Consider the following 26108-nt stretch of genomic DNA (forward strand, 5'->3'; position numbering starts at 1 on the left):
GAAACCCAGGGCAGACCTAAGTTAAATAGGGAGGGAGATAAGGGCTGGGGAAGAATGCTTAATTGGCTCCACCCTCTGGCCTTCAGGCATGTCATTAGCATGTAAATCTCTCTAGGGCCTGAGGCCTGTTCCTCCTGACTGTTCGCCATAGACCTCCCTGTGGGAGGGGTTGTGGAGGGCTGAAGCTAAATGAAAAGAACCAGGGCCCAGGAGCAGAGCCAAACTCCTGCGGTCCAATAAGGGTCCAGAGTTTCAGACTTATGCTCAACCAAGCACCCAGCTGCTTCTCACAGCTGTTGCCCCACAACAGATTACATCTGCAATCCCAGCACTGGGAAGCAGAGAGCTCCAGCCTCAGTGACTTTATCTCAGAAAATAAAGCTGGAGGGGCTGGAGAGATGGCTCAGTAGTTAAGAGCACTAGCTGTTCTACCAGAGGTCCTGGGTTCAATGATCAATACCCACATTGTACATCACAACAGTTTATACTGGTACCTTTATGGGATCTATGTCTTCTTCTCATATGCAGATATATGCAGACATAACACCCATATACATAAAATAATAATAGTTGCAGTGCCAAAGACAGATGAGGCCATGGCATTAATCATTGGCTTCTGCATATGTACACAGAGGTACACATTCACTCACCCACAAAATAAATCGAGATCTTTACCTTATGCTTACCTTTGGCTGTAGCATGAACCACAGCAGCCTGAGAAATGACTTGATAGGTTTCAAAACCCAAATAAGACAAGGCTGAGAATAAAAGGCCTCTCTTGAAAGGTCTTGTATTTCCTATCACCTATAGAAAATAATATATTAAAATTATGAAACTCAAGAAACCACAAAGAAATTTCTACCCCATTCAAAACATATCTACTTTTTCTCACCTCCAAAGCAAGCATTATAGAATGCTAGAAGCTAAAAGAAATAGTTTACCAATTCTTTACCAAAACTTCCAAGCCTTGCATTCAGTAATCTTAGTAATGGAAGCAGTAGTTTGCTTAATGGTCAGTTGTAGACTAGAAATGTAACTCATGGGTAGAACATCATGCACGAGACACTTGGTTCAAGACCCAAAACCACGAAAAGGATGAATGAATGAGTGAATAAATATGTCAAATATGACTTATATTTTTATGGAAATCTTTTTATAGAGACATAGGTATATTAAATTGTGTGGAATAATATTATTAATAAATTAGTCAATTAATTTAATGATACTTTAAACTAATATTTAATGAAACTAATAATAGACAAGCTGAAAACTCCAATAATTATTACACATGAAAGTAATATGCAGTTCTCAGTGACGATATTGTCCAAAGACCCCAAAGCTTTTAAATAGATGTTCAATAATACTCATGTTTAAGATGGGTATGGTAGCACACACCTATCACTCAGGAAGAAGAAACAGGAGAACCAGGAATATATTCAAGGTATAAACTGGGGAAAACCATTTCATCACCACAATCAAGATAATAAGAACTATCCTCTTTGTAATGACTTTCCCAGCACTGGGTTTTGTTATGGTTAAAACATTTCAGTTTGTTTTAAAAATATTCTCGTGGTTTTCTTATTGTCTCTTGACTGTTCCTTCTCTTTGTTCATCTCTAATGTCTTCTTACCTGTTTATTATTTGTGTCTAGAGCTTAATCCCAGATCTTTTTTTGTATTTGTGACCTTATTTCTTCTCACAGTCTTAAATGCTATATTTGACCTATTCTGTCTCTATCCTGGATGTCTCTTCTAAACTTGAGAATCACTCAACATCTGTCTCTACGTCAAGTCTATTATGAATTTCATCTTCTCTCCGCTGTCCCTATGATGGTAAATGGGAGATGTCTTCTTCTAGTTGTTCCCTTTTTGTTTTGTTTTTGTTTTTAGATTCATCTATTATGTTTATGTGCATGAGCACTTTTCCCGAATGTATGTGTATATACCATGTGCATGCCTGGTGCCTGCAAAGGATAGAAGAGGGTGTCAGGTCCTCTGGAACTGGAGTTACCAAAGGTTGTAAGCCACCATGTAGGTGCTTGAAATAGAAACTGGGTCCTCTAGAAGAGCATCAGATGTTCTTAACAAGTGCTACTGACCTACCTCCCCAGACTACTTGTTCAGTTTTAAAAAATAAACAAAAGCCACTGATGCATCTAGATTTTCTCCCAATCCATATTTAATCCACATCTAAACTTCTAATGTAGTCTTAGACCAGAAAATGGAAAATTCAACACATTCCAATTTGCTGAATGGTCTGGTAAAACCAAATACTCAAAATATTGGTACTAGTGTATTAAAAACAAATCAACAGCAAAATACCATTTTATTTTCTAAATGCATTCTTACTTTCTAAAAACAGGTTAGTGGTGTAGACCAGTTTAAAGAGGCTTGCCAAGCATGTAAGAAGCCCTGGATTGGATCCTTAGCATCACATTAACTGGTCATAATGGTGGTGCTTCTGTAATGATAGTAAGAGCCAGGGAGATAAGCACAAGAGGATCAGGAGTGCGAGGTCCCCTTGGCTACATATCTGGGACACATAAGATATTGTCAAAAAAAAAAAAAAAGAAGGAAAGAGAGAGGGGGAAGGGAGGGAGAGGAAGGGAGAGAAGGGGGAAAGAAAGGAAAAGAAAAGAAAAAAGAAAGGGAAAGGAAAGAAAAAAGGAGGAGGAGAAAGTTGGACTAGGGACAAGGTGTAGCAGGATCATAGGTATGATTCTGGTGCCTAGTTAAAAAAAAAAAAAGGAGGGAAAGACCAAGATTTTTAACATTAAGTCTTAGTAGCTTATTAATCAACAGATAATGACACAGTGGAATTTGAGAAAATGTCACATTTAAAATGTTCAACTTTTTGTGCTTTAGTAATACATGGGTTTCTTAAATGGGAGATGCATGTCCGTCGAATGACTATATTTCTCATTGTAAATTCATAATATCACACATTTCTTGTTTACTCCTCAAATTTCCCTTGGCAGTCATATCTCACTAGGTAGTACCACCATCCGTTAGGCTGTTTCAGCTAGGAACTTAAACATTCTGCCTGAGTCTTCTTAACCTCTTCCATGAAACTATAATTCTATATTCTTAAAACTCTTTGAACTCATCTGCTTGTTTACATTTCCACTAAAGTGCAAACCACATTTCTCACCTACCTTACACCGAGATCTACCTAGCATTACCTCTTGTATATCCAGTCTGACCGTAGTACACTGTTATGTTTTAGTGAAAATCTGTTCAAATGACTTCCTTGTTTTAACGCCTTATTTGGTTTCCTATAATCTCTTGACTAAAATCAGAAATACAATAGTCCATGAGGTTGTTAAATCCTGTACGTCTTATTGTGTGATGTAAGTAGGTGAGATGTAAAGGTCAGAGAATGATGACTTTGGGTATTCCCTTCTCTCCTTCCACTCTGGGCCAGAGCATCAAGCAGCTTGGTCTATAAAGTTTTCTGAAGCTGAGTGTCAGAAGGCAATTTATCCTATGTGTGCTACTTTCCCTTACAAGTACTGTGGATTTACTGACTTCCAGACTTTCCAAGAGTAAGTGGTTAGAAGACCACAAAGTTCCCTCTCTTCTCTTCCACCCACACTGCCCATTCTGATGAAAGTCAGCTGCAATGTCTCCTGGCAACAGTAGCATTATAGGAAAACTCCCTACCTCCTGCCAAATGAGAGTGTGGAAACAGAACTTCCTTCTTCTATCCTCAGAAACTGAGCTAACAAAACAAAACAAAAAAACAAACAAAAAAACTAAAACATACAAACAAAAAGCTGGAGAAGCTGGAGAAATGACTCATTGCTTTCTGGCACTAGCTCCTCTTCCAGTGCACCAGCACTGATATGGTAACTAGGTACTAGGCATACATTTGGTGCACATACATATGTGCAGGCAAAACACATAAATTAAATTTAATTTTTTTAAAAAAAAAAAAAAAGGAGAAAGGAAGGTAGGTTGTTGGTTTAGCTTTCATACCTGGAATACCAGCACTCAGAAGGCTAAGGCAAGAAACCCACTTGAGGTGGGTGCACATTAAAATTAAGGCCACTCACAGTCACTTAGGGAGGCCCTGTCAAAACAAGCAAATAAACATATCCACAAAACAAAACCCTGAGATGCTAAAGGAGACCTCAACAGTTGAAAGCCTGACTAAACCTCATGAGAGAACTTTTTTTTTTCTTTCTTTCTTTTTTTTTTTTTTTTTTTTCTGGTCTGGCAATAGAGTTTTGGAAGTTAGACACCCAGTTAAGCCATATCTAGATTTCTGACCTACACACACTACCGATAGTAACTGTATAAAGCAGGTTTTTAAAGGCCATACTTCAGGGCTTAAAATAACAAAAAAATACATAGAAAATAACAAAAAATACCAGAAATACATCTTAGGAATCAATGCCATCCTTTTTCAAGAATAAAAACAGTCATGGACAGTCTAATAAAAACATCAGAACTGAGAGAGAGAGAGGGGGGAGGGGGAGGGGGAGGGGAGGGGAGGGGGAGGGGGGAGGGGGAAAGGGAGAGGGAGAGGGAGAGGGAGAGGGACAGGGACAGGGACAGGGAGAGGGAGGAGAGGGAGAGGGAGAGGAAAAGGAAGAAGAAGAAGAAGAAGAAGAAGAAGAAGAAGAAGAAGAAGAAGAAGAAGAAGAAGAAGAAGAAGAAGAAGAAGAAGAAGAAGAAGAAGAAGAAGAAGAAGAAGAAGAAGAAAGAAGGAGGAGGAGGAAGAAGAAGAAGAGGAGGAGGAGAAGGAGGAGAAGGAGAAGAGACAGAGACTCAACAGCTTTAACATGTATAAAAACCAAGAAACTCAAGGATAATTACTGTAAAAAATAAATTCTCTCACTTATTGAAAACTTCAAAGTTACATCACAAATATTTTTGCCCCCAGGTGTGAGGCAAAGTTTCATTAACAATGAACTTCTTTTTTTTTTTTTCTTTTTTGAGTATTTATTTTGGGAGAAGCGCTCACTAAAGCTCTGAACCGGCTCGCTATCCCAAGCCAAGCTTGACTTTGCCATCCTCCTTCCCTGGACTCTCCAGTAGCTGGGACCACAGCATTGAGCCACCGGACAGAGCTGTCTGAGGCAATAACCTGAGTCCAGATACCGTTGGTGGCTTCACTGAACGCGACTTTCACAACGGTCATAGTTCTTTCACCTTTCTATGTTCGGACAGGAAGGGCAGGGAGGACGCACCCCTCTGTCATAAGGCCAACTGTCTCAGAGGTTTGCAAAGCCCGGTCCTCTAGCCCGGACGCTGGACCTCCAGACCTGCAGACGGGGCACCCGACGCCCTGCCGGGGTGAGGGCAGGACCGGGACAGCGGGTTACCTCGGAAGTGCCGGATCCCCGGGTGCCACAGCGCCCGCGGCTGCCCCAGGTCCTCGCCAGCTGACAGACTCTCTGCTCCGCTCCGCGTCGCAGAGGGAGAAGACCACACAGTCGCGAGGACAGCGCCATGACTGACAGCTTCCCAGCCTGACTAAGCGCTGGAGGACTTGACAGAACGGGGCGGGGCGAAAGTCGGCTCCTGAACCGAGTTCCTGAAGCCCGCCAGCACCGCCTCCCTCACTTCCGCAGCTTCCGGGCCGCGGTTTCCGAAGACCGGAAATAACTCCGGGTGGTGAGGGAATGGGTGGAGGGGAACCATCACGCATGCGCGCAACGGGTCCACTCAAGGGAAGCGAGCCCTCTGGCTATCGGCGACTGTCTATTATAACTTTTGGGGGAGCTTTCTTAAAAAGCGTTCTAAACGCTTCAGCAGTAAAGTGAATACTGACGCTTATTTTTTTTTTAAATAAATGCTTAAATGAATTAGATTGTCTTACATAAAGAGAAATGTGGAAAATACTAGAGCCTGGAGGTGGTGAGAACTAAACGAGAAGAAAAAAAAAAAGCAAAGCCCGAGAGACTTAGTCAAGAAATACCAGAAAAAGAAGTCCTACCCTAGCCAGAATTCAGAGTGCTTCCCTAGCTTGCATGAAATCCTGGGTTCAGTTCTCAGCACTGCGTTAAGACTGGAGTGATGGCATAGGAGAGGTGGTCACATAAATCAGGAGTTCAAGGTCATCCTCAGCTATATAAGGAGTTGGGTGCTAGCATTGAATCTGGGAAACTCTGTCTCAAAAAAGAAAATAAAGTTGATTGTTGTAATTCCAGCACTGTTACATTGATTTTTAAAGACACCCAAGACTACTCAGTGAATTCCAGGCTACTCTCAACTACTGGGTATGACTGTTAGACTCTGCATTTTAAAAATTCAGATAGATACCCCAGTGCTTTCCTGGGTAGGGACACATACAGAAAAAGACCGGTCATATCCTAGAGAGAGAAAAATCAGATTTTAATTTAACGTACATGTATTGCCTTAAATTGTTTAAATGCCCATTTGCTAAAGGCGCTAAGTGGTGCTGGGACCTTTTATGTCTTTTAACTATTATGTTATCTCATTTAATCAACGTTAGGTGTAGACAGTAACTGCAAGTTATAAAAGAGGAAGATGTGCTTCAGTATGAGTTTGAATTCTCCAGAATCACTCATGCCCATGAGAAAAGAGAACAGGTGTTTAAAGCAAGCTTCCCAGCTGTAGAAACATGAGGCATTGCTTTTGCTATCACATGCATCATGTTCATTTCAGTGATGATGGAGAATTTTGCCTGTAAATATTGCACTAAACTTTGGCAAATGCACAAAATACACTGTTTTGTTTGTTTTTAAGAGGGGGTTGGAACTGGGGTGACAAGGGCTAACTACTGAGCATTCTCTTCAGCCTCCACATTCTTATTTGACACTTTATTAGGTTGTTCTCTAATTGTCTCCAAGATCAACTATCTGTTTATGATAATAGCGTTCTCATCCATTTATGCTACAGCATCACGGCCTATATAATAAATACATAGTATTGTATTTGTCAGTTTTCACATATTAAATACATGGTACAAATACGTTACATTAAAAATATGTGTAGCCTTCTTAACTTCTATTGAATCCTAGTTATTTCCACAAAAGAAACCACTTTTACATATCTCTACTGCAAGCTAGTTCAATCTTGATAGAAATTATGTTTATACACCATTAAATGCCACAATCATCCTGAGATTCCATTTCTGACCTCCACTACAATGAATTCCAGCTTTATGTGTGCTTTTGTGAATAAACTTAGAGCCTTGTACATGGTAGAAAAGTTCTCTACAATCCTGATGCATGCATGCATAGCCTCACCAACAATATATTTCATTGGATATACTTATGTTGAAAAGGGTGTTTACCCAAAATGTAGATTTATCTCATGATCTTAAATTTGTCTGGCAGTCTGACTTGGTTTTCAATGGTTACGCATCATTACTTTAGAGACTATGAATAAAGTTCTGTTGGTAGAGTGCTTTCCTTGTTTGAATGAGACCATACGTTCAATCTCCTGCACTGCCTGTTTAGTTTCCTTGAATCAACTGAAGTTGTATACTTTTTTTTGGTCAGAAATATTATATGTGATATATGCTTTCTGTCCCTTTCCTTAAATGTAACTTTAATTCTCCTGCCGTAAATGTTGTCTCCAAGGCTTATTGCCTCAGCCTGCTAACCTAGTCCTAGTCTTGGAAGCTTGTTTATAGTCTCCATAAAATCTTATCTAGGCCTATTATGTTTTAAGCTTCTTAGAGTTACCAGTGAATAAGCTCACTCTTTCTTATTCTTTCTGATCTCTGGCTGGCTGGTTCAACTCAGGTGTCCTGGCTTATACTCATCTTCAAGCTGACTGATTTAATCCATCTAGCTTCTCTCGGTTTCAGACTGAATTGGTCTGTGTGGCTTCATACTAACTTTGGCAATATGTTGTAGTCTTCTGGTTGCTTCTGGTTCTCTGGCTCATTCTGTCTTCACCTGTGTCTAGCTTGTTCTCTCTCTGCAACCTGTCTCTCTATAACTGTCCCAGTAGAACTGCCTTCTTTCCTTTTGTCTCTGTGCTGCTTTCTTAAGTAGCCTCTCCCCTGCTTTCTTCTGGTGAGAGTTGGGCATATCCTATTCTGTCAAATCTTTCTCTGATTCATCACTTTGTCTGCCTCTCAATTAGACATCACTTTCAAGCACGGCTGCTTCCTTCCACATACTAACTTTACTTTCATAGTTTGGGATTAAAAGTGTGTGCTAAGGGCAGAACCACACCACATCTAGAAACATATCTTTTCAGGAAATAACACAATCTTGGGGTTCACAATGTGATCAAATATCTTACAATACCTTTGCATACTGAGGCTCTTGATATCATTTTGTATTATTATTATTATTATTATTATTATTATTATTATTATTTCATGTGTATGTTTTGAACCCAAGACCTTGAAAGTGTGAGCTATAATCCTAAACATGCAATGGGATCTGTTTAAGAGATAGATTTAAAGAGCTGGTGATGTAGCTTGTTGGTAGAGTGCTAATATGTAAGAGGCCTTGGGTTTGTTTGATCCCTAACCATGTTAAGAAAAGGAAATAAAAGGTAGATCCTGGCACACAGGGACTACACTATCTGCTATCTTTCCCCTGTCTTTGTGGCTTTATTTCCTGACTCCTCTCCTCCTCCTCACACACCACATTATCTATCTCACTCAGGAAGACTCAGGTCCTCTGTCTTTTCTTACCCTACAGTGATACAAAGGCTTCACTACATGACATTTTCTCTGCCAGTATTCCTTCATATTACACTATCAGATACCATCTTCCTTTCCTCATATGACCTCATATTTCTTACCTGGTTAATTTTAATTTATCCTTCCATTATCAGTATGTCACTTCCTCAGAGAAATTTTTCTTTATTCCTCCTAAATATATTTCCATTTATTAATTCATAATTCAACTTGTGCAATTGTTTGGAGTATATTTTGGAGGCACTGGCAACATATTCCTTTATTATACTGTGATCTCAATGACTGTTTTTTTAATTAATAATAGGGTATGACCCACTTTTTTCATTCATTCAATAAATATGTATTGTGTATATGTAATGTTAGATCTCAAACCCTAAACAACTGGCTAACTGAGATGCCTATTTAACATATCAGAGCAGATGCTGGTAGCCAGGTTCTCAGCAACTACCTGTTAGTGAGAACATCATGATTGACATAAACTCTACAGCCAGGAACTGGGGCTGGGCTGAGCCCCTCCCCCCAGCTTCTCTTCCCTATATAACTGAGGCATTTTGACTACACCTCTCTCTTGGTCTTCTGGCTTGCTCTGAGCCTCTTGGGTCCTGGGTTTTCTCTCTTGCTCTCTAGCTCCCTCAACACACCCCTTCTCTCATGGCCCTATTCAGTCGGCACATTTCCATGCCTCCAGCCATGCTCTCCCTCATAGCTACAATAAGCCTTCTCTACCCATACCAGGACCATCATGTCCTTCCCACCACCATCCCCCCTTTTTCCCTTTTTTTCTATGTAATATACCTTTTACTCTTCTAGTAACAAGAAAAGTACAAAGACTTGTAAAACACTGATATAAATGTATATGCATATGTATATGTACTGATAGATAGTGCAAACACCAGGTAGAAAGGTGAAGGAGAAATGGCTATAGATGCATTTCTGTGAGCCTTTGCAATTCTATTTTATTCCCTTTTCGCCCTTTCAATGTTCAGTACTGAACACGGAGCCTTGCTTGTGCTAGGCATTTAGTACTTGATAACTGAACTACGACCTCAGCCAAACATTGCAGTCCCAAACTGGATAATGGCCAGAGAAGACTTCACTCAGAACATTGGAATTAATACCCAAAGAAGCAAGTCATGAGGATCATTAGGGACACGGCATTTTGTGTAGAGTAAAAGAAACAGACAAAGCTTGCTCTGGAGAAAGAGATGGAAATCTATGACCAGTAAGCAGGAGGAGGAAGTGAGAGATAAAGGTCAGTGATAAGGTAAGACTAGCAGTAGTTTCTCTTCACACTGTATGCTTGCTTTGTACGACTACGTCATATTTAATTTACATTTTATTTTGGGTCATTCTATATTGAAAGTACACTAAAGGGGAGCATGTTTGACCTACCAGGTGCAGTCCCCTTAAAGGAAACTAACTCACTTTCTCCCTGAAATTATCAGTTACTAATGCATTGCTAAGTCCAGAGTAAGGTTTCATACCCATTGCCCCTCTCCATGCTGAGATTTTTGTTTTTTGCAGGTCTTTCCATGCTGTTAAAGTTGCTGTGAGCTCATATTTCAAACTGCCCAGAAAACTCTGGCTCTTACATTCTTTGCTTTATGTCTTTTTTAATGATCATTGTTGGGTCTTGGAAGAAGGGGGTGTGATGTAAATATCCTCGTTAGGGGTCAGTTCTCCTTAGTCTCATCTTCTGTGCTTTGGACATTTGTGGGACTCTGTGCATCACTGCTGCAAGCAGAAGCTTCTCTGATGAGCGTTGAGAGGTGCATTAATTTATAGGGTTAACAATAAGTCATTAGGAGTTGGTTTGATACTCTGTCCGTTTAGCAGAATAGTTATAGTAGGTTCTCTGCTGGGTCTGTGACCTGTCTAGCTGATAATGGTGCCAGGTATGGGTTTCATTTTGTGGAGTGGAACATAAATCCAATCAGAAAGTGGTGGGTTATTCCCAGATGTTTCTGCCACTATTGCACAAAGGGCATGTCTTTCCAGGCTGCTCATCACTGTACCTCATAGGGTTCATGGCTGGGGTAAGACAGATTATATTTCTCCTCTGGTAGCATACATATCATATTCCATTCTTTAGTCATTTCTATTGAGTGCTTCCTCCCACCTTTTTTTTGTTCCTCATCAATTTAAGTGAAGTAACTTTTGCCACACATGTGGTAAGACTGTTCTTTTGTCTTTGTCAATTTTTACCTCATTCTTTTCAGCAGATATTTACAATTTTTGTGCAATAGAAGATGTGACCTTGAGTACCTGTCATCATGGGCATTTTGAAATTAGTATAGTCTGGTGGCTTTAGGCAAATTGAACAACTATTTACCTAGCACATTTCATGGTATTCATTTGTACCATTCTTATGAAACGGTACGTGGCACTAAACACATAACAAAGCATTTGTGACGATTAAATAAAGTATACATGTATATTAAATAAAATAACCATGTAAAACGACTCTGGGAAGGTGTACACTAAACCACTCTACAGAAGGATGGTTAAGGGCTAGCTAGCATTTCACACTATTTCCCTCTCCGGACTTGTTTTCTTTTTTTTTTTAAGGTTTATTTGTTTTGTATGTATGACTGTTTTGCCTGCATGTTTGTATGTTTGTACACACACACACGCGCGCGCGCGCACACACACACACACACACACACACACACACACACACACACACACACACACGCCTGCTGCTCTTGGAGATCAGAATAGAAGGTCAGATCCTCTGGATGTTCTACATGTTTGTGAACTACAGACCGGGAACTCTGCAAGAGCAACACATACTCTTAACTTCAAAGCCCTCCAGATCTAATATTTTAATGCCTAAAGTCTAGTTTTGTAAGAACTCTAAAAGGGTCAGCGGGTTGAGGCGCAGCAATGGAAAACTGGGAGTGAAAACCGATTGGGGAACAAACTCACCAAAGGCAAAACTTCACCTTGATCCCGCCCACAAGCTCCGCCCTCGCCCCAGCCTTGCCCGGACTCCGCCCACAAGCCCCGCCCCTCCGCGGTCCAACCCTCAGGTTCCAGTAAAACCCTGCGGTCCTGCCGCCTTGCGGTACTCGTTGCTGCCTCTCCACCCTCACTCAAGTTCTTCGGCGAGATAGCGCGTGAGTGCGTGACTTTTCCCAGCTCGGGAGCTGTGTGGCCCAGCCCAAGCCTGCAGCCTCCCGGGAAGCCGGCGGGTCCCGGGCGGAAAGACTTAGGGCCGTCAGGCTTCGCGCGGCTCGGCCCTCCGGGCCCCGGGCGCTGGAAGTGCTCCGTGGGCTTCCGGTGCCCACCCTGGGTACTCCCGAGTGTCGCGTGCCGGGTCCGCGGCCGATTGAGACCCGGGGTTGGGGGTCAGCCTGGGGCCGCGAGCGCCTCCCGGGCCTGCAGCTCGCGCACCTGGACAACCCTGCCAGGGATCGGCGGGCCTGGAGTGGAAGGGCAGGGTGGGGCGGAGGGTTCCAGCCCCGAAATCTCGGCCCCGCTCAGCGGGGAAAGTGTGGTGAACCAGACGAACCGGTCCTGTGGAGGAACGGTGGAGGAAAGGCTGCGTGCTGTGGGAAAAGGTGATTCTGAATTCGGTGCAAAGCCGGGACTGCGTGAAACCCTAGCAGCTCCTGCACCTGTACCAGCTTCAAAAGTCTGTCCAGGGCTTTGGGCTCCCTGCACGGGGGACGTGGAAGAAGAGCAGTGGCGTTTGTTTTGCAGATAGAAACTTGACCGAGCATGGTGACCGTTAGTGCTGGCCCCAATGCACTTGACGGTGATCAGCTTTTGTTTCTTTCTGTTGTCTGTTTGTGGCCGCCTCAGAACAACCAAATAGAGGGTAAAGTAGGGTTAAATATACCAGTGTACTGCAGTGACCCACCACCACTGTGTTAAGACCGTTCTTTATACATGGTTAGCTCACAACAACCTTAAATGGGACTATTATCTTTTGCACTCCTCAGGAAACTGGAATTAATTTACGGAACTAAGCACCTGTGAAAGTGGTAGCATTAGGTTTCGATTCAGGTCTCTTCGTTTTTTTTTTTTGTAGTAAACGATTTACAAAAGTAAGAGAACATATTTCACGAGTAGGGCAGTGATTATCTGTCTAGTTTCAGGTATGTTCTGAGTTTTGTTAGCTGTCTAACCTTTGGGTGAGATACCTAACCCTTTAAGGTGTGTTTCTACATTTGTAAAATGGATATAGCACTGATATGTCATAGAGTTGTGAGGATTAAATAAAATGTAGATCACTCAGTAGTGTCTGGTACATACATTGGTATATATATATATATATATATATATCCACATACGTCTTATTTTTAGATATTAGATCTGAGTTCTACCAGTCATAGCTAAATAAAACCTGTTCAGGCCTAAAACACAGGTACAGGGAAAGAGCAAAGCTTAGGAAGAGGTAACAGAACAGATGGCCTATGATAGTGGTTGTAGTGACAACAATGGGTTCTCAGGATCATTCTGCTTTTCAAGGGCTTCTTTACCCCCATTTTGAGAATTCTTTAAAAAGGCAGTTCCTTTTGGCCGGTGAGTTGAAAAATGCACCCTACTCTAACTTGGAAATTTAGAGCCCCATCTCCAAGATTGGACCATGCAGAAGCTTTCTTAATGAGGCAGAACTGAATTTCTGGTTTTTACAGATTAAAACATGCCTGGCACAGGAAGGGAAGGAAATACTTTCTTTCAGAATCTCTTCTCTGATCTTTTCCCCTCAAGCTGAGGTTCTAGAATTGGGAGAGCAAAATTATTCATTGTCTCTAAAGGTATGTTGATAATTGGACATCTCTTTTATCTATTTAACTTTACTTAGAACTGTGAACAGTTATAGACAATGATCTATAAAATAAAGCCTTTCATCCCAGCACTCAGGAGGCAGAGTTGGGTAGGTCTCTAAGTTTCAGGCCTACCTGATATATAGAGTTCCAGGACAGCCAATGCTACACATAGAAACTCTGTTACAAACAAACAAACAAACACAAAAAACAAAACAAGAAAACTAACAATTATGTATTTTAAAGTATTTTATGGGGCTGGTGACCGAGCTCAGTGCAAGGGTGCTTGTTTAGCAAGCTGATGGCCTTGGGCTTAGTCCACCAACACTAAAATGAACACATATAATTCAATAACATATTAATGTTCTTTACAGTGAAATTTCGTCTGTACTTGCATCTACTCACTCAGCTCATATTGTCTGTATGCCCTCTCAACTCTTCTTATGCCTTTCTACATGGTGTTTTGTTTCTTGTCCTCCGATTCCATTTATAATTGTTAATCTGCCTCTTTTTCAAAAATTTCTTTCACTGATGATTTAAGTATACTTGGCAGCCGAGTCAAGAAAGATTATGTTGGATGTGAACAATAATTTCATGACATTAATATTCATAATGAGGCACTATTCTTCGTCAAAGCATGATCTTGCTGATGGATCTTTTAGTAAGAATCAATACCACATCCATTAACTCTCAGCCTCTTGAGGAATCCAAACCACTGTTAAGTTCTTTCTGAGGCCTTTATCTTACAGTCTAACTTTCTTCTAAAGTGCTTTTGTTTTGTTTTGATGTTTTTAATTTTTTAACTGCTGCCAAGGTTAGAGCCTAAATGAACAAAATAGAAGACTTGTAAAGAGTTGCCAAGAAAGAACTTAAATGACCACTTTATTTAACATTAAGTTTTTCATGCTGATAACGAAGGGAACTTATAGACCACATTTTGATAACATTCTGATAACTACATTTAAACCTTAGTGTGGCTCTGTTGTACGCTGGTTTAAATATGTCTGAAGAAGGCTGGGAGTAGGCTACAGGGTTTTTTTTTTTTTTTTTTTTTTTTTGGAGAGGCTTTTCATTCTCTTTATATATAACAGCTCAACTAAAAGGAATCATAACCTTTAAAAAGACATGAAAATAAACAGTACAGTGGTCACACCAATTTGTATTAGATAAATAGCACATTTAAGACAATTTCTCTATGAGAAAGGAATATTACACAGTCAGTTTAGTAAACCACTGTCTTATGAAATAGATATTATGTCTATTTCCTGTAAAAATTACCAAAGCAACAATGTGAGTGGTGAGGTTTATTGTGTTATCATATTAACTTCAGTTTTCTGTTTTGCTTTGTTTTTTCTTTCCTTTTTTTTTTCTTATTTCTTTATTTGAGACAAGAGTTTTCTGTGTAGCTCTGGCTCTCCTCTGTTTCCCCGAAGTGTTGGAATTAAAGGTGTGTGTCACAACTACTCAGTCTCCTCTTTCTTTTCCCTCTTCTCTCTCTCTCTTCCTCTTTTTCTCTCTCTTTCCTTTTTCATATAGAGTCTTGAGTAGCCTAGTGGAAACTGCAGTAAAGGCAAGGAGAACATTAACCTCCTGCCTCCACTTCTCAAGTGCTGGCATTACAGGTATGTTTAACCACACCCAGGTACTTAAAAGACTGAAGTTTTTGTTTTACAGTTCCTCTAAACATTAAGATGATATTGCGTTAAAGTTCCTGTTTGCAAATGTGAAAAGGAGTGGAAATTTATTTCTATCTGGCTAGAGATCTTTTTTTGTTTTTTGTTTTTTCTCTCAAATCAGGGTTTCTCTGTGTAGTCCAGGTTGTTCTGGGAACTCTGTAGACCAGGCTGCCCTCAGACTCACAGAGATCCTCTTGCCTTTGCCTCCTGAGTGCTGGGATTAAAAGCTTGTGCCACCACCACCTAGCTTGGGATCATAAGTTTTAAAAAGAAGTGAAAATTTAAACAAATAGTTCCTGGTGGTATTGTCAAAAGAAATTTTTGAAATTCCTGTAAGTGCAGCATACCTGCAGTGTTTACTTTCCTCTTTCTGCTTTTCTCCTCAGCATTGGTTACCATTAACTGTGCTGTTAACTCTACTCAGCTCATTTACCTTCCTATCCTATAATTACATTCATGTGAGAGTCTCCATGTGTCAAGTATTGATTCTCCAACAACTCAGAAGAGTGCCTGACACAGGGCAGGTGATCCTCAGGAATTGCTTCAACTGGTATTAAATGAGTAATAGTGTTAATAAATGTTAATGATTAATAGATGTAAAAGGATTTGCCAGAAAGTTAAAAACAGCTGTGATGTAGATGGTAATCAATGCTGAAATGAAAATTCTAGAAATCGGAGAATGTGTAAATATTTCATAGTTTTTGTTCAGTATATAATCATTTATTTATGTTGGGAATGCCAGCCCATGCTCTATTACTGAGTGACACCAGGAACACTAGAAACTTTGAGACATTGAGAATGAAAGTAGTAGTTGTTTTAGCTTTAAACCAAAGGAATTTGTTTATTTTGGGGTAAGGGCCTAGGCTGACCTTGGAACTCCTCCTGCTTCAGCCTCCTGAGTGCTGGGATCCTGGCACAAAAGACCATCATGCCAAAAAGAACCTCTATCTCATTGTTTGCTGTGAACTAGAGAGGCACTATGTGACAAATGAAACGCTGATCTGAGCCAGCAGAAAGGTCTGCATACCCAGCTAAGAAGAGAAGATAGGGAGCCGTATTTAAAAAGCAGGTGTGTAGAGTCCAAGCATAGTTCACCGGGCATGCAGGAACCTCTGATGGTTCGACACACGGAAGTAACTAGAGGCAGAAAGGTCACAGAGCTCCAGGCAAAGGAGAGTTGTAAAGGGCTTGAGTTTCGGTGGATCCCATGCCTGAGTACATTAGCCACGCTTCTGCCGCACAGCTGCCCGCAGCTTTACTGCATCTTTACCTTACATTACTGACAGCTAATTACCCTGGTGAGCATTGACATAAGATGACTTGCAGTGTTGCTCCATACTTTATAGCCAACCATGTTAAGATGCTTGTTTCCTAAAGTGAGATGATATTGAGGTCCTGGTATTTTTGTTTAAACACCTGCATCAATTACTGTTCTCACTGCACTGAAAAATTACTACACAAAGCAAATCTAGGAAGTGTAGTCTACGGCAGGCATGGGAGGTGGCTGGTCACTTTATACCTGGCTGTATTCAGAGAGCAGTGGATACTGGCATTTTGCTTGCTTTTCTTTTTATTCAGTCTGGGACCCCAGCCCATGGAATGGTCCCATCCTCATTTAGCATGGATTCTAGAAACCCCCTCATAGCTGTGCCAAGAAGCTGGTCTCTTAGTGTTTCTACATCTCGTCAACATGACAGTCAGTACTAACCATCAGACTCCTAAGTGGACATCTGATGGTCTGCTCCTTCAGTGGACTTCAGTGTATAGTCAGTGACATTTCTAGAACAGGGATTAAAACAGTAGCAAAGCTTGGCACGTGTATTAAAACCTTAATAAATAAGTTTCCTTCTTGCTTTGAATCAATCAGAATGACGTGTTTTCAGGATTTTTAGAGAATTTTAAGGGAGGACTTGAATTGGTAGTTCACTTTGTGGTAATAAAAACAAGGTAAAAATCATGTGTACATCTTAAGCTACTGAAAAATTGTCACCATTTTTTATTATTATTAATTGGCTTTCCTGAGTTCTTGGTGTCAAGATGCCATCAGCAAAACTAAACATTACTGTCTAGATTTTACATCAAGAATTTGGAAACCTTTTAAGGAGGTGGCCTTGAACATACTAAAGATACGTTCTACTATTTCTCAGAAAAAAAGTGTTTAGATTTGTTTACATTATTTGTGTGTACGTGTTTTTCTGCTGTGTATGTATAGATGTCCACAGAGACCTGAAAAGGGTGTCAGATTTCTTGGAGCTGGAGTTAAAGGCAATGATGAGCCTCTTGTTCCTTTTCTGCAGCGATGTGTGCTGAGACATGATGGATGTAATAAACTCACTTCCTTATGCAGCGTTGGCCTAGGAGGCCAGGCCTGGTCTCTTGCTGGGGCGTACTGCATTTTCACATTGTGAGTTTAGTCAGTCTCAGACAAGGCTCCCAGACTGGAGAGAAAGTCTTTTTAGATAGTGGCTGATGGAGATTGAGCTTGAACAATCCTACTCTTTTCCAGCCATCTCTCCATTTTGTTCTGTATTGTTGGTATTTTCAGTTTCTTTTGAGTCCTTGAGTAACAATTCCTATGCAAGTTATATGTTCACTGTAGTTACACTAAAGTAAAAGAATACAAACTGGAAGAGACGTTGGGCATTACCTGAAGATACTGAGTGAATTAGCATTCACACTGGAAAAAGCAAGGCCAGGAGAAGTTAAGCCCCTGTCCACATGGCCACCATCACTTGTCTGATCCAGAACCAGTGTCTGGTTTCCTTGGTGACCCTTCTTGCTTGTTTCATGTTAAGGTGAAAACAGTATCTGCTTCTCTGTCTTGGGTGATTTTATATTTCCCATTTCCCATTTTCATTTCTCAAATATTGTGGCAAGGATAGAAACAGCAACCAAACAGAAATAACATTTGGTGTCACTTTCTTTTTCATTTTTTTCTTCTGTCTCCTCCCCTCTCCCCTCTTCTCCTCTTCTCCTCCCCCTCCCTCTCCCTCCCTCTTTCTCTTAGACAAGGCCTTATGTATCCCAGTCTCAACTTAAACTTATTACTTAGTGGAGGCTGGATTTAAACTCCTGATCCTTTCACCACTACATCCTAAGTACTGTCACAGGCTCGTGTTACCATACCTAGCTTTTTATTCTTTTGATATAAGTAAGACTCTTAGTCTCAGAGTATGGCTGCTTGCTTATTTGGATTCTGAGTGTATAAAAACTTCACTCTACCATTAAGCCAAATCTGCCTTTTAAGTGCAGTATGTGTTATGGGTTGGATCCTACATAGCTCCCAGGATCTCATGTGTTAGAGGCTTGGTCCTCAGGGCAGCAGTGTTCAAAGGTGAGACTTTAGGAGGTGGTTGGATTACAAGGTCTCTAAATGGGTTTATAGTGTTTGTTTATTTAGTTTTTCAGACAGGGTCTCACTATGTAGCTCTGGCTATCCTAGAACTCACTATGTAGACCAAGCTGGCCTCAAACTCACAGAGACTTCCTGGCCTCTGACCCCAACCTTAACCAATTTAAGAGGTATTGGCCAAAGTCAAAATCCACTACAAAGCTCTAAGGTGCTAACGTGGAAAGATAAAGAAGGAAATACAGGAAATATACAACCCTATGTCATCTCAGGCCTTCCCATTAATCTCTGGGGCAGAGATCTGTTATCCCAGTTGGGATTGATTATGTGCAGCCCTAATGAAGTAATCCTGGCTCAAATGGTAAACTCTGAGCCTTCCCCAGGCAGATAGCATAGGAAAAGAATATCTGAGTTCCAGCGTCGATCCACACCTGTGGGTCCTCAAGGCGGCTGATGTCAGGGTACAGGTAGAATTTGATGCCTTCACCAGCACCTGGCAGGGTCAGTCCACGGACCAGCAGCACCAGAAGCATGGCAAACGGGAAAGTAGCAGTGAAGTAGACAACCTTGCCTGTGGATCGAACACCCTTCCAGATGCAGAAAAAACAGACAAGCCAGACTAAGAGGAGGCAGAGCGCGAGGTCCCATTTCAGACTGCCTGGGTCGTCGATTCCTGAGGACAGGCTCAGCACGTTACGCTCCCAGAACTCGATGACAGGCGAGGTGAAGTTGACGGTGCTAAGAGAGACCCAGTGAATCTCGTTCCTACGCAGGGTGTCCTCCATGCACTGTGGTGTGTTCCAGCTATGGTTGCAGTGGGCCCAGGGCAGATCCTCCTGGAAAGAGTGGAATAGGTAGTATGTGGCCCAGGCCAGGATGACGATGTAGTACACGTTCAGGAGGGACACGATGACGATGGACGCGCGTAGCCAATGCCAGAGAACAAGGGGCAGATCTTCTCCCAGCAGGTGATTCCTGTCTCTGCCTTTTGAGAGATTTATACACTTAGTAACTCATAGCTTAATGGGGCTGTGTATATGTGTACATGTGTGTTTGCATGTTTGTGTATATGCAGGTGCTTGTGCATGGTGTGTATATAAGCCAGAAGTCAACCATAGGTGTTTTTCCTCCGGTGCTATCTGCCTTGTTTTTTTTTTTTTTTCAGGTTCTCACTGGCCTCGAGCTAGCTAAGGGAACTGGCTGGTCCCTGAGGGCCTGGAGTCCACTTGTCTCTGATTCCCAGCACTGGAATTACAGACTACTGCCACTGCACCTTGCTTTTTCAGGTGCTTTCTGGGGCTGGAACTGAAAAGTTTCTGGCATTCTCGGCAAGCACTGTACTGGATAATCTGTCTCTCTAGCCCATGTATAGGGGCTTAGCTGGAAAGGCAAGCCCTTTCTCTTTGTTGTCTGGAAGCCATTACACAAGCAGTATTCTTCTGCTAGTTGTTTCTGTCTTTATGGAATGTCTCAACACATGCATGCATGTCTTCATGCATGCATGCACCCCAAATAAACAACCTGCAAGACTAACCAGCCATTGGCTATAACTTTTGAAACCATGAGCCAAAATATACCCTTTCTTCTAAAGTTGAGTTTTCCAAGTGTTTTTGTCACAGGGACAGAGAGCTGAGTGACAGACAGATCCAGTGTTGCTGCTCTAAGATTGTCCAGGTGTATGTGCATGGTAGACATGTAAATGTGGGCGTGCCCTAGAAAAGAGAAAAGGGGGCTGGAGAGATGGCTCTGCACTTAAGAACATTGGATATCCTTGCAGAGGACCCAGATTTGGTTCCAAGCACCCACATGGTTGCCCACAACCTCTAATTGCAGTTCCAGGGGTCTGATGCCCTCTTCTGGCCTCCACAGGCAGTGCATGCACATAATCCACTTACACATGTGGACAAAACACTCAAGTATCAATAGCAAATTAAAAAGAGAAAAGAGAAAAGCCTTTCTTAGCATGAAGCAATGTACAGACTAATAGACTGTCTTACAGAGTGTCTGTGGCTGTGTAATATAAGCTGTACCACTCTTGGACAGCATGACGTTGTTCTGGCTATAGTTTAGGAGAAATATTAACAATTACAGCCTAAATATTAATTTAGTTATCTATTTAATATATTTAATAAATATTAATTATAATTTTAATTTTTTATTATTTATTTACTTTACATCCAGATTGCAGCTTCTCCTCCCCTCCTCCAAGTCTCTCCTTTTCATCTCACCTCCCTCTTCACCCACCCCTTTTTTCTTTCTTCTCAGGAAAGGAAGCCTCCTATGAATATCACGCAGCCTTGGTAGATCAAGTTGCAGTAAGACTAGGTGCATTTCTGATATTGAGACTAGATGAGGCAGCCCAGTTAAAATATTATAATTTTAAAGATCTATTTCATTATTCATTTGTGTCATGATACATATTTTATTTGATATGCTAACAATTACAGAATCAAATTATTATTAACATCAAGCAAACATTAATTAGAGGCATTTTAATGCCCTGGGAGCATTTTGCCACAAGGAAATAAAACGTTTGGGTTGTAACTTTGGTCTTTCTTAAGTGCTAGATTACAGGTGTAGGTCACTATGCATGGTTTTATATGGCGCTGGAAAGTAAACCCAATGCTTTATGCACGGTAGATAAGTACAGTACCAATGGTGCTATATCCCTAGTCCTCATCTAAGTTTTTAAAGGATCGATTTTTTTGTTGTTGTTGTTTGTTTGTTTTGTTTTGTTTGTTTGGTGGTTGATTGGTTGGGGCTTTTGAGCCCCAGGTGCCTTCATACTCTCAACTTAGAATGTACTGAGAATATCTAGTATATTAGTTTAACATACTTCTGGGTGTGATTGAGGGCATTTTTAGAAAGGATTAACCAGGTGGGAAGATCCATCCTGAATGTAGAGGGCAAGTCCTAGGGACTTGGGATCAGGTGCAATGACGGGAGGAAGGAGTAGAGTGCATTATTCTCTCTGCTTCCAGCCGCCTATGCCATGTATGCTGCCACTGTGGTGTGTCTCCATATTTAAGACCAATGGAACAGGCCTAAGGGGCCAGGGACGAAAACCATTCTCTTTGTTTATTTTGGTCTAATAGCACACTCACTCCCTCTCACTAATACCCACGAACCTCCTGGAAAATAACTCTGATTAGCAACCTTTCTTACCTACAAGTGCATTATGACTGACTGGCAAATGGAAAAAACATCCATTATCAAAATAAATCTTTCCTCCTTTTAAATTATTTATTTCAAGACATGGATGAACAGGATTTCAGCAGAGCATGGGAGTGACCAAATACTTCAGATTTCATCTCCGCTCTCCTTTGTGATTTAATTTCACTTGATTTGCATAGTCTGTTTTGTTGGGTCGAAAGGTAAAATTTGATGTTCAGTATGCTTACAGATTGTGGTAGCCAAAAGCCTCATCCTAAGCGTTTCCTTTGGTATTATCTCTATGATCCCGTAGAAAACATGCACAGTCTTCTTTAGTTGCACACATATCCTTCTGATTGATCATTTATTGCAGAAAAATGACCTATTTTTTGTCCTCAAAGAATACAGAACATTTTTTTATGTTCTCTCATTATAGTGTATTCATGAATTACACTGTTTTCTTCACATGCCATGTATTTGATAGTTACTGGAATGAAAGTATTTATATGAATGTCTGTTCGAGTTAGGAAAGTTCTAGGCCCAAATGTTTATTTACCTTTTTTGCATTGGCCATTAAGTATAATGGGTTTCTGGAGGTAATTAGCGTCAGGAGGCGGAGTTCTAACTCATTCTGGGGAATGGTGAGTGCTGCTTTAGAGGGACTTTGCCTCCTGGCCACAGTGCAGTAATGGAATTGTCAGCACATTATTAAATAATCTGCCATGCTGCCATGTTGTTTGTGTAGCCTTTCTTTGAGCATATTCAGGAAAGAAAACTAATGCTCTAATGAGATTCTGTTGTGAGAATGACTTTGCTTATAAATATTTGTATTCTTAGTTGAGTTCCGCCCATCTTCAGAAACAAACGTTTTGGCTTGGTGCTGTGCTTTGCACATGCTGATCTTTAATGATGTCCTTAACAATCACTCTCATTCTATTTGTAAGCATGTCATTTACAGGACTAGAAAAGTACCTTATGCAAAAGAAAACATGATACAACTTTTTTGGAATCAAACTTACTAGTTCTTTGATAAATGCAGAGGAATAGTTATACGTTTTTAAAATTAATGTATTTACTTTATATCCCAGTAGTAGCTCCTCTTCCCTCCTCTCATCACAGTTCTTCCCTTTCACCTCACTCATCTTCCTGCCACTCCTTTTCCTTCCTTTCTTCTCAGAAAAGGCTCAGAAAAGGGGAAGCCTCCCATGGATGTCAGCCCACCTTGGCATATCAAGTTGCAGTAGGACTAGGGATATCCTCTCCTATTGTGGCTAGGCAAGGCACCCCAGTTAGGGGAAAGGGATCCAAAGGCAGGCAACAGAGTCAAGACAGGCCCTGCTACTGCTGTTATGGGAGTTTCACATGAAGTCCATCCTGCACAACTGTTACATATTGCCAAGGGCCTTGGTCTGTCCCATGTGTGCTCTCTGTTTAGTGGTTCAGTCTCTTGTTGACCACTAAGTGCCCAGGTTAGTTAATTCTGATTCTTTTCTTGTGGTGACCTTGACCTCTCTGGTTCCTTCAATCCTTTGTCCCCCTCTTCCATACAGTTCCCTAAACTAAACTCTGACTAATCTTTGGCTGTGGGTCTCTGCATCTGCATCAGATGACAGTTATGCTAGATGGCCTTTCTGTAATTATAGCAGAATATCTGTCATTAATAGTGTCAGTGTAGGCACTCTCTCATGGGATGGGTCTCAAGATAGGCCAGTCATTGGTTGGTCACCCTTTCAATCTCTGCTCCATCTTTTCTCTTGCACATCTTGTTGACAGGAAAAAATTGTGGGTCTAAGGTGTTGTGGCTAGGTTGGTGTCCCATCTCTCTGTTGGAAGTCTTTTCTGGTTCCAAGAGATGGCCCTTTTGAGCTTTGCATACTTCATTGCTGGGAGTTTTAGCTAGGGTCACCCTCATAGATTCCAGACAGTTTCCATTGGCATAGCCTCCAGCTATGCCACCCTGATTGTACCCAATCTCTTCTGATAAAACTTTTTTCATAGATTCTGTGTCTGAGATGAAAGCAATGTGCTTGGCACATTCCAGATTTAGTTTACTTCTGTTTGGAAATCTAGGCTGAGGAAGTTGAAGTGTGGTTTACATATGTGTTTACACACCTGGATCTAGGTGCTAAGTTTAATGCAGGTGTGCATTCCTTCATATTTGATTTATTTTTAAACAAGCCTGGCCTTGTACTTGTGATCTGCCTTTTTTTTTTAGCATCTTGAGTAGTATGAATATAGATAAGGTGTGTGACACCACATCCAACTTTCAAATTTTGATATTGTTTTTAATACTGTACCAATCATTTACTATGAAAGCATCAGGAATTTAGGGGTTGCAGTTTAATGTGTGTTAGCATAATTAGGAAAATCATCATGGAATGTAATAGTGAAATATAGGAAATGCAGGATTAGAAAGTATTACACTGCATAGTGGCAAACAGTGCTAAAATAATATTAGTAAACAGTTGTATTTGTTTTAAATATAGTGACTCATCCAGTCCTAGGACAATTATTTACATTATAGATAAGGGAACTGATAAGGATCTAGCCCTAGTCGAATAGTAAGCATTAGAATGAGATTCCAAAGCATGTGATAAACAGTCATGAACAAGGGGGAATTCTGCAGGGCTGAATGTAACAGATCAAAAGGAGGGAAAGTAAACTGCATATAGGGAACAGTCAGGGCTGTAGATTTGCACAGCACTGTATACCAACTAGCTGTCTGAAGGAGACAGCAGATGTGTGGGAAAGCCTCAAGATAACACCCTTAGTTTATGCTTGGCTTCTCGGTGGGAGGAGGAAAAGATGTACTGGTTAATAGATTTAGGACCAGGTCCTGTTGCCAGCACATCAGCCTTCTAGGATATAGACAGCCTGAAATTTACTGGGTTTGTGTTTTGCTTCCTTTTTGTTTTTATTTTTTTTATTTTCCTACCATTATTTTTTTTTCTGCTTATGTTTTATTTTCAAGCAACCGTGCCCCTTACCTATTTCACAAATTAAGGTAAAGGTGTCAAGAAGCCATGTTAACAAATTGATAGAAGTGTTTCCTAACATCGTATGCAGAAACTTCAGTCTGTTCTGTCAGACCCTCTGAACCTGTCCAGTCTCCTATGAGGTTTGTTTTTCTCCAGCTAGTTCACTGTTATATCACATATTTTGGTGTCCTCTCTGTCTTCTTGTCCCACTTTTTCCTGTGTTTATGTTGTCTGCCACTTTTGTTCAAATTAGGTCCTTCAAAGCCCAGGCAGTGTAAGTCTCCATACTGTCAGCTGTCCTTCATCAGCTTCTGTAGCTTCTCTCTGCCCTTTTATATCCATTGAGTACACTATTAATACTTACTCTAGTGCTTAACTATTTGGACACATGTTAAAATGACAGAAAACCAAACAAAACACAGACTGTCAAAGCTAAATGCAATTTTGTAAAGGATGTAGAAGCTTTAATTTTATTGCAATAAAAGAGAAGATATTGTAATTAAGAAAAGATAGGAAGCAATTTGGGGACTTGGGGGGGACTGTCATTTCTTAAGAAAAAGTTCTTGGTGAAGGTGAGCTGCATGGCTTTCTTCTTAAAAATAATTTTTATCTATGTTAAGACCAACCTTTTTATTCTCATTGTCCAAAAATGTAGGAATCCTACCTACATTGTACTGTTGACGTTTAACACGTATTGAGGTTGTTGCTGTTCCTAGAAAGTAAATAGTGGGGCTGGAAGGATGCTCTCAGTCTGAACAGTAAAGTGCTCGCTTCTCAAGTATAGGAACTGAAGTTTGGATCATCCATCATCATCCATATAAAAAAGTGTCTATGACCCTAGCTATTGGCGAATACAAAGAACTTACTGGTCAGCCAGCCTAGCCAAACTGATGAGCTCAGCTAGGTTCAGTGTTTCAAAATGAGAGTATGTAGTTGAGGAGACATTTGACAGTGATCTTTGACCTCCACATTCGTCCTCACTGACACACACGTCTGCACAGCCACATGAGCATCAATACATCAAGTAATTAATGAGTTATTTTGAAATTGTCAAAGGATCTTATCCTTTTTATTTGTGCTTGAAGAAACATTGTACACAGCACATAAAAGCTACTGCCACTTTAAACATTAAAACATGATGCTAAGTAGATTTATTCCTGTATGCTCAGAGCTCAGAGTCCCAAAGTAAAGAGGACTGAGTACTCTAAATAGAAAGGATGTTGGGGAGGAAATGCTTTTCAGCCCAGAACCTGGACTACCCCTGTGAACTTCTACTTTATGCTAGACAGCTGGCTCAGTTAACATACATTTAAGGAGTGTAGTAAGTACTCTGTTCCTCTTCTTGGTGATACCATGACACTTGCAGCTCCAAGGAGGAAAACATCTCACTGTCAGTACTGAAGGCTTTTCTACCCCTACTTCTCCTTTTTTTCTGGAATTTTAATTTTTTTTTTAAATTTTATTTAGTGTATGAGTGCTCTGCTGCATATACATCTGCAGGCCGGAAGAGGGCATCAGATCCCATTATAGATAGTTGTGAGCC

The 26108-nt window shown here is 40.9% G+C and overlaps 2 protein-coding genes across 6 annotated transcripts in view; one reads left to right on the forward strand and one right to left on the reverse strand.

The window, feature by feature from the left end:
* Window positions 1-5578, reverse strand: part of Rmdn1 (regulator of microtubule dynamics 1) — a 29730-nt gene extending 24152 nt beyond the window's left edge. Inside the window, exons 1-2 of the mRNA XM_076924108.1 lie at window positions 5330-5578; window positions 687-804 (exon numbers count right to left, since the gene is read on the reverse strand). Coding sequence (XP_076780223.1) covers window positions 687-804; window positions 5330-5458 — 247 coding nt within the window. The 5' untranslated portion in view covers window positions 5459-5578. The remainder of the gene's footprint in view (window positions 1-686; window positions 805-5329) is intronic.
* Window positions 5579-11617: 6039 nt separating this feature from the next.
* The window catches only part of Cpne3 (copine 3), a 50821-nt gene continuing 36330 nt past the window's right edge, over window positions 11618-26108 (forward strand). The window contains exons 1-2 of one of the 5 annotated variants that reach the window (XM_076924110.1): window positions 11637-11753; window positions 19600-19720. The gene's annotated coding sequence lies outside the window, so the exon portion shown is untranslated. Of the gene's footprint in view, window positions 11758-19599; window positions 19721-26108 lie in introns of all 5 variants that reach the window. The other 4 variants (XM_076924112.1, XM_076924111.1, XM_076924109.1 and 1 more) reach the window with 4 other exon arrangements.

This window comes from Arvicanthis niloticus, chromosome 25, assembly GCF_011762505.2.
Source record: "Arvicanthis niloticus isolate mArvNil1 chromosome 25, mArvNil1.pat.X, whole genome shotgun sequence".
NCBI lineage: Eukaryota > Metazoa > Chordata > Mammalia > Rodentia > Muridae > Arvicanthis > Arvicanthis niloticus.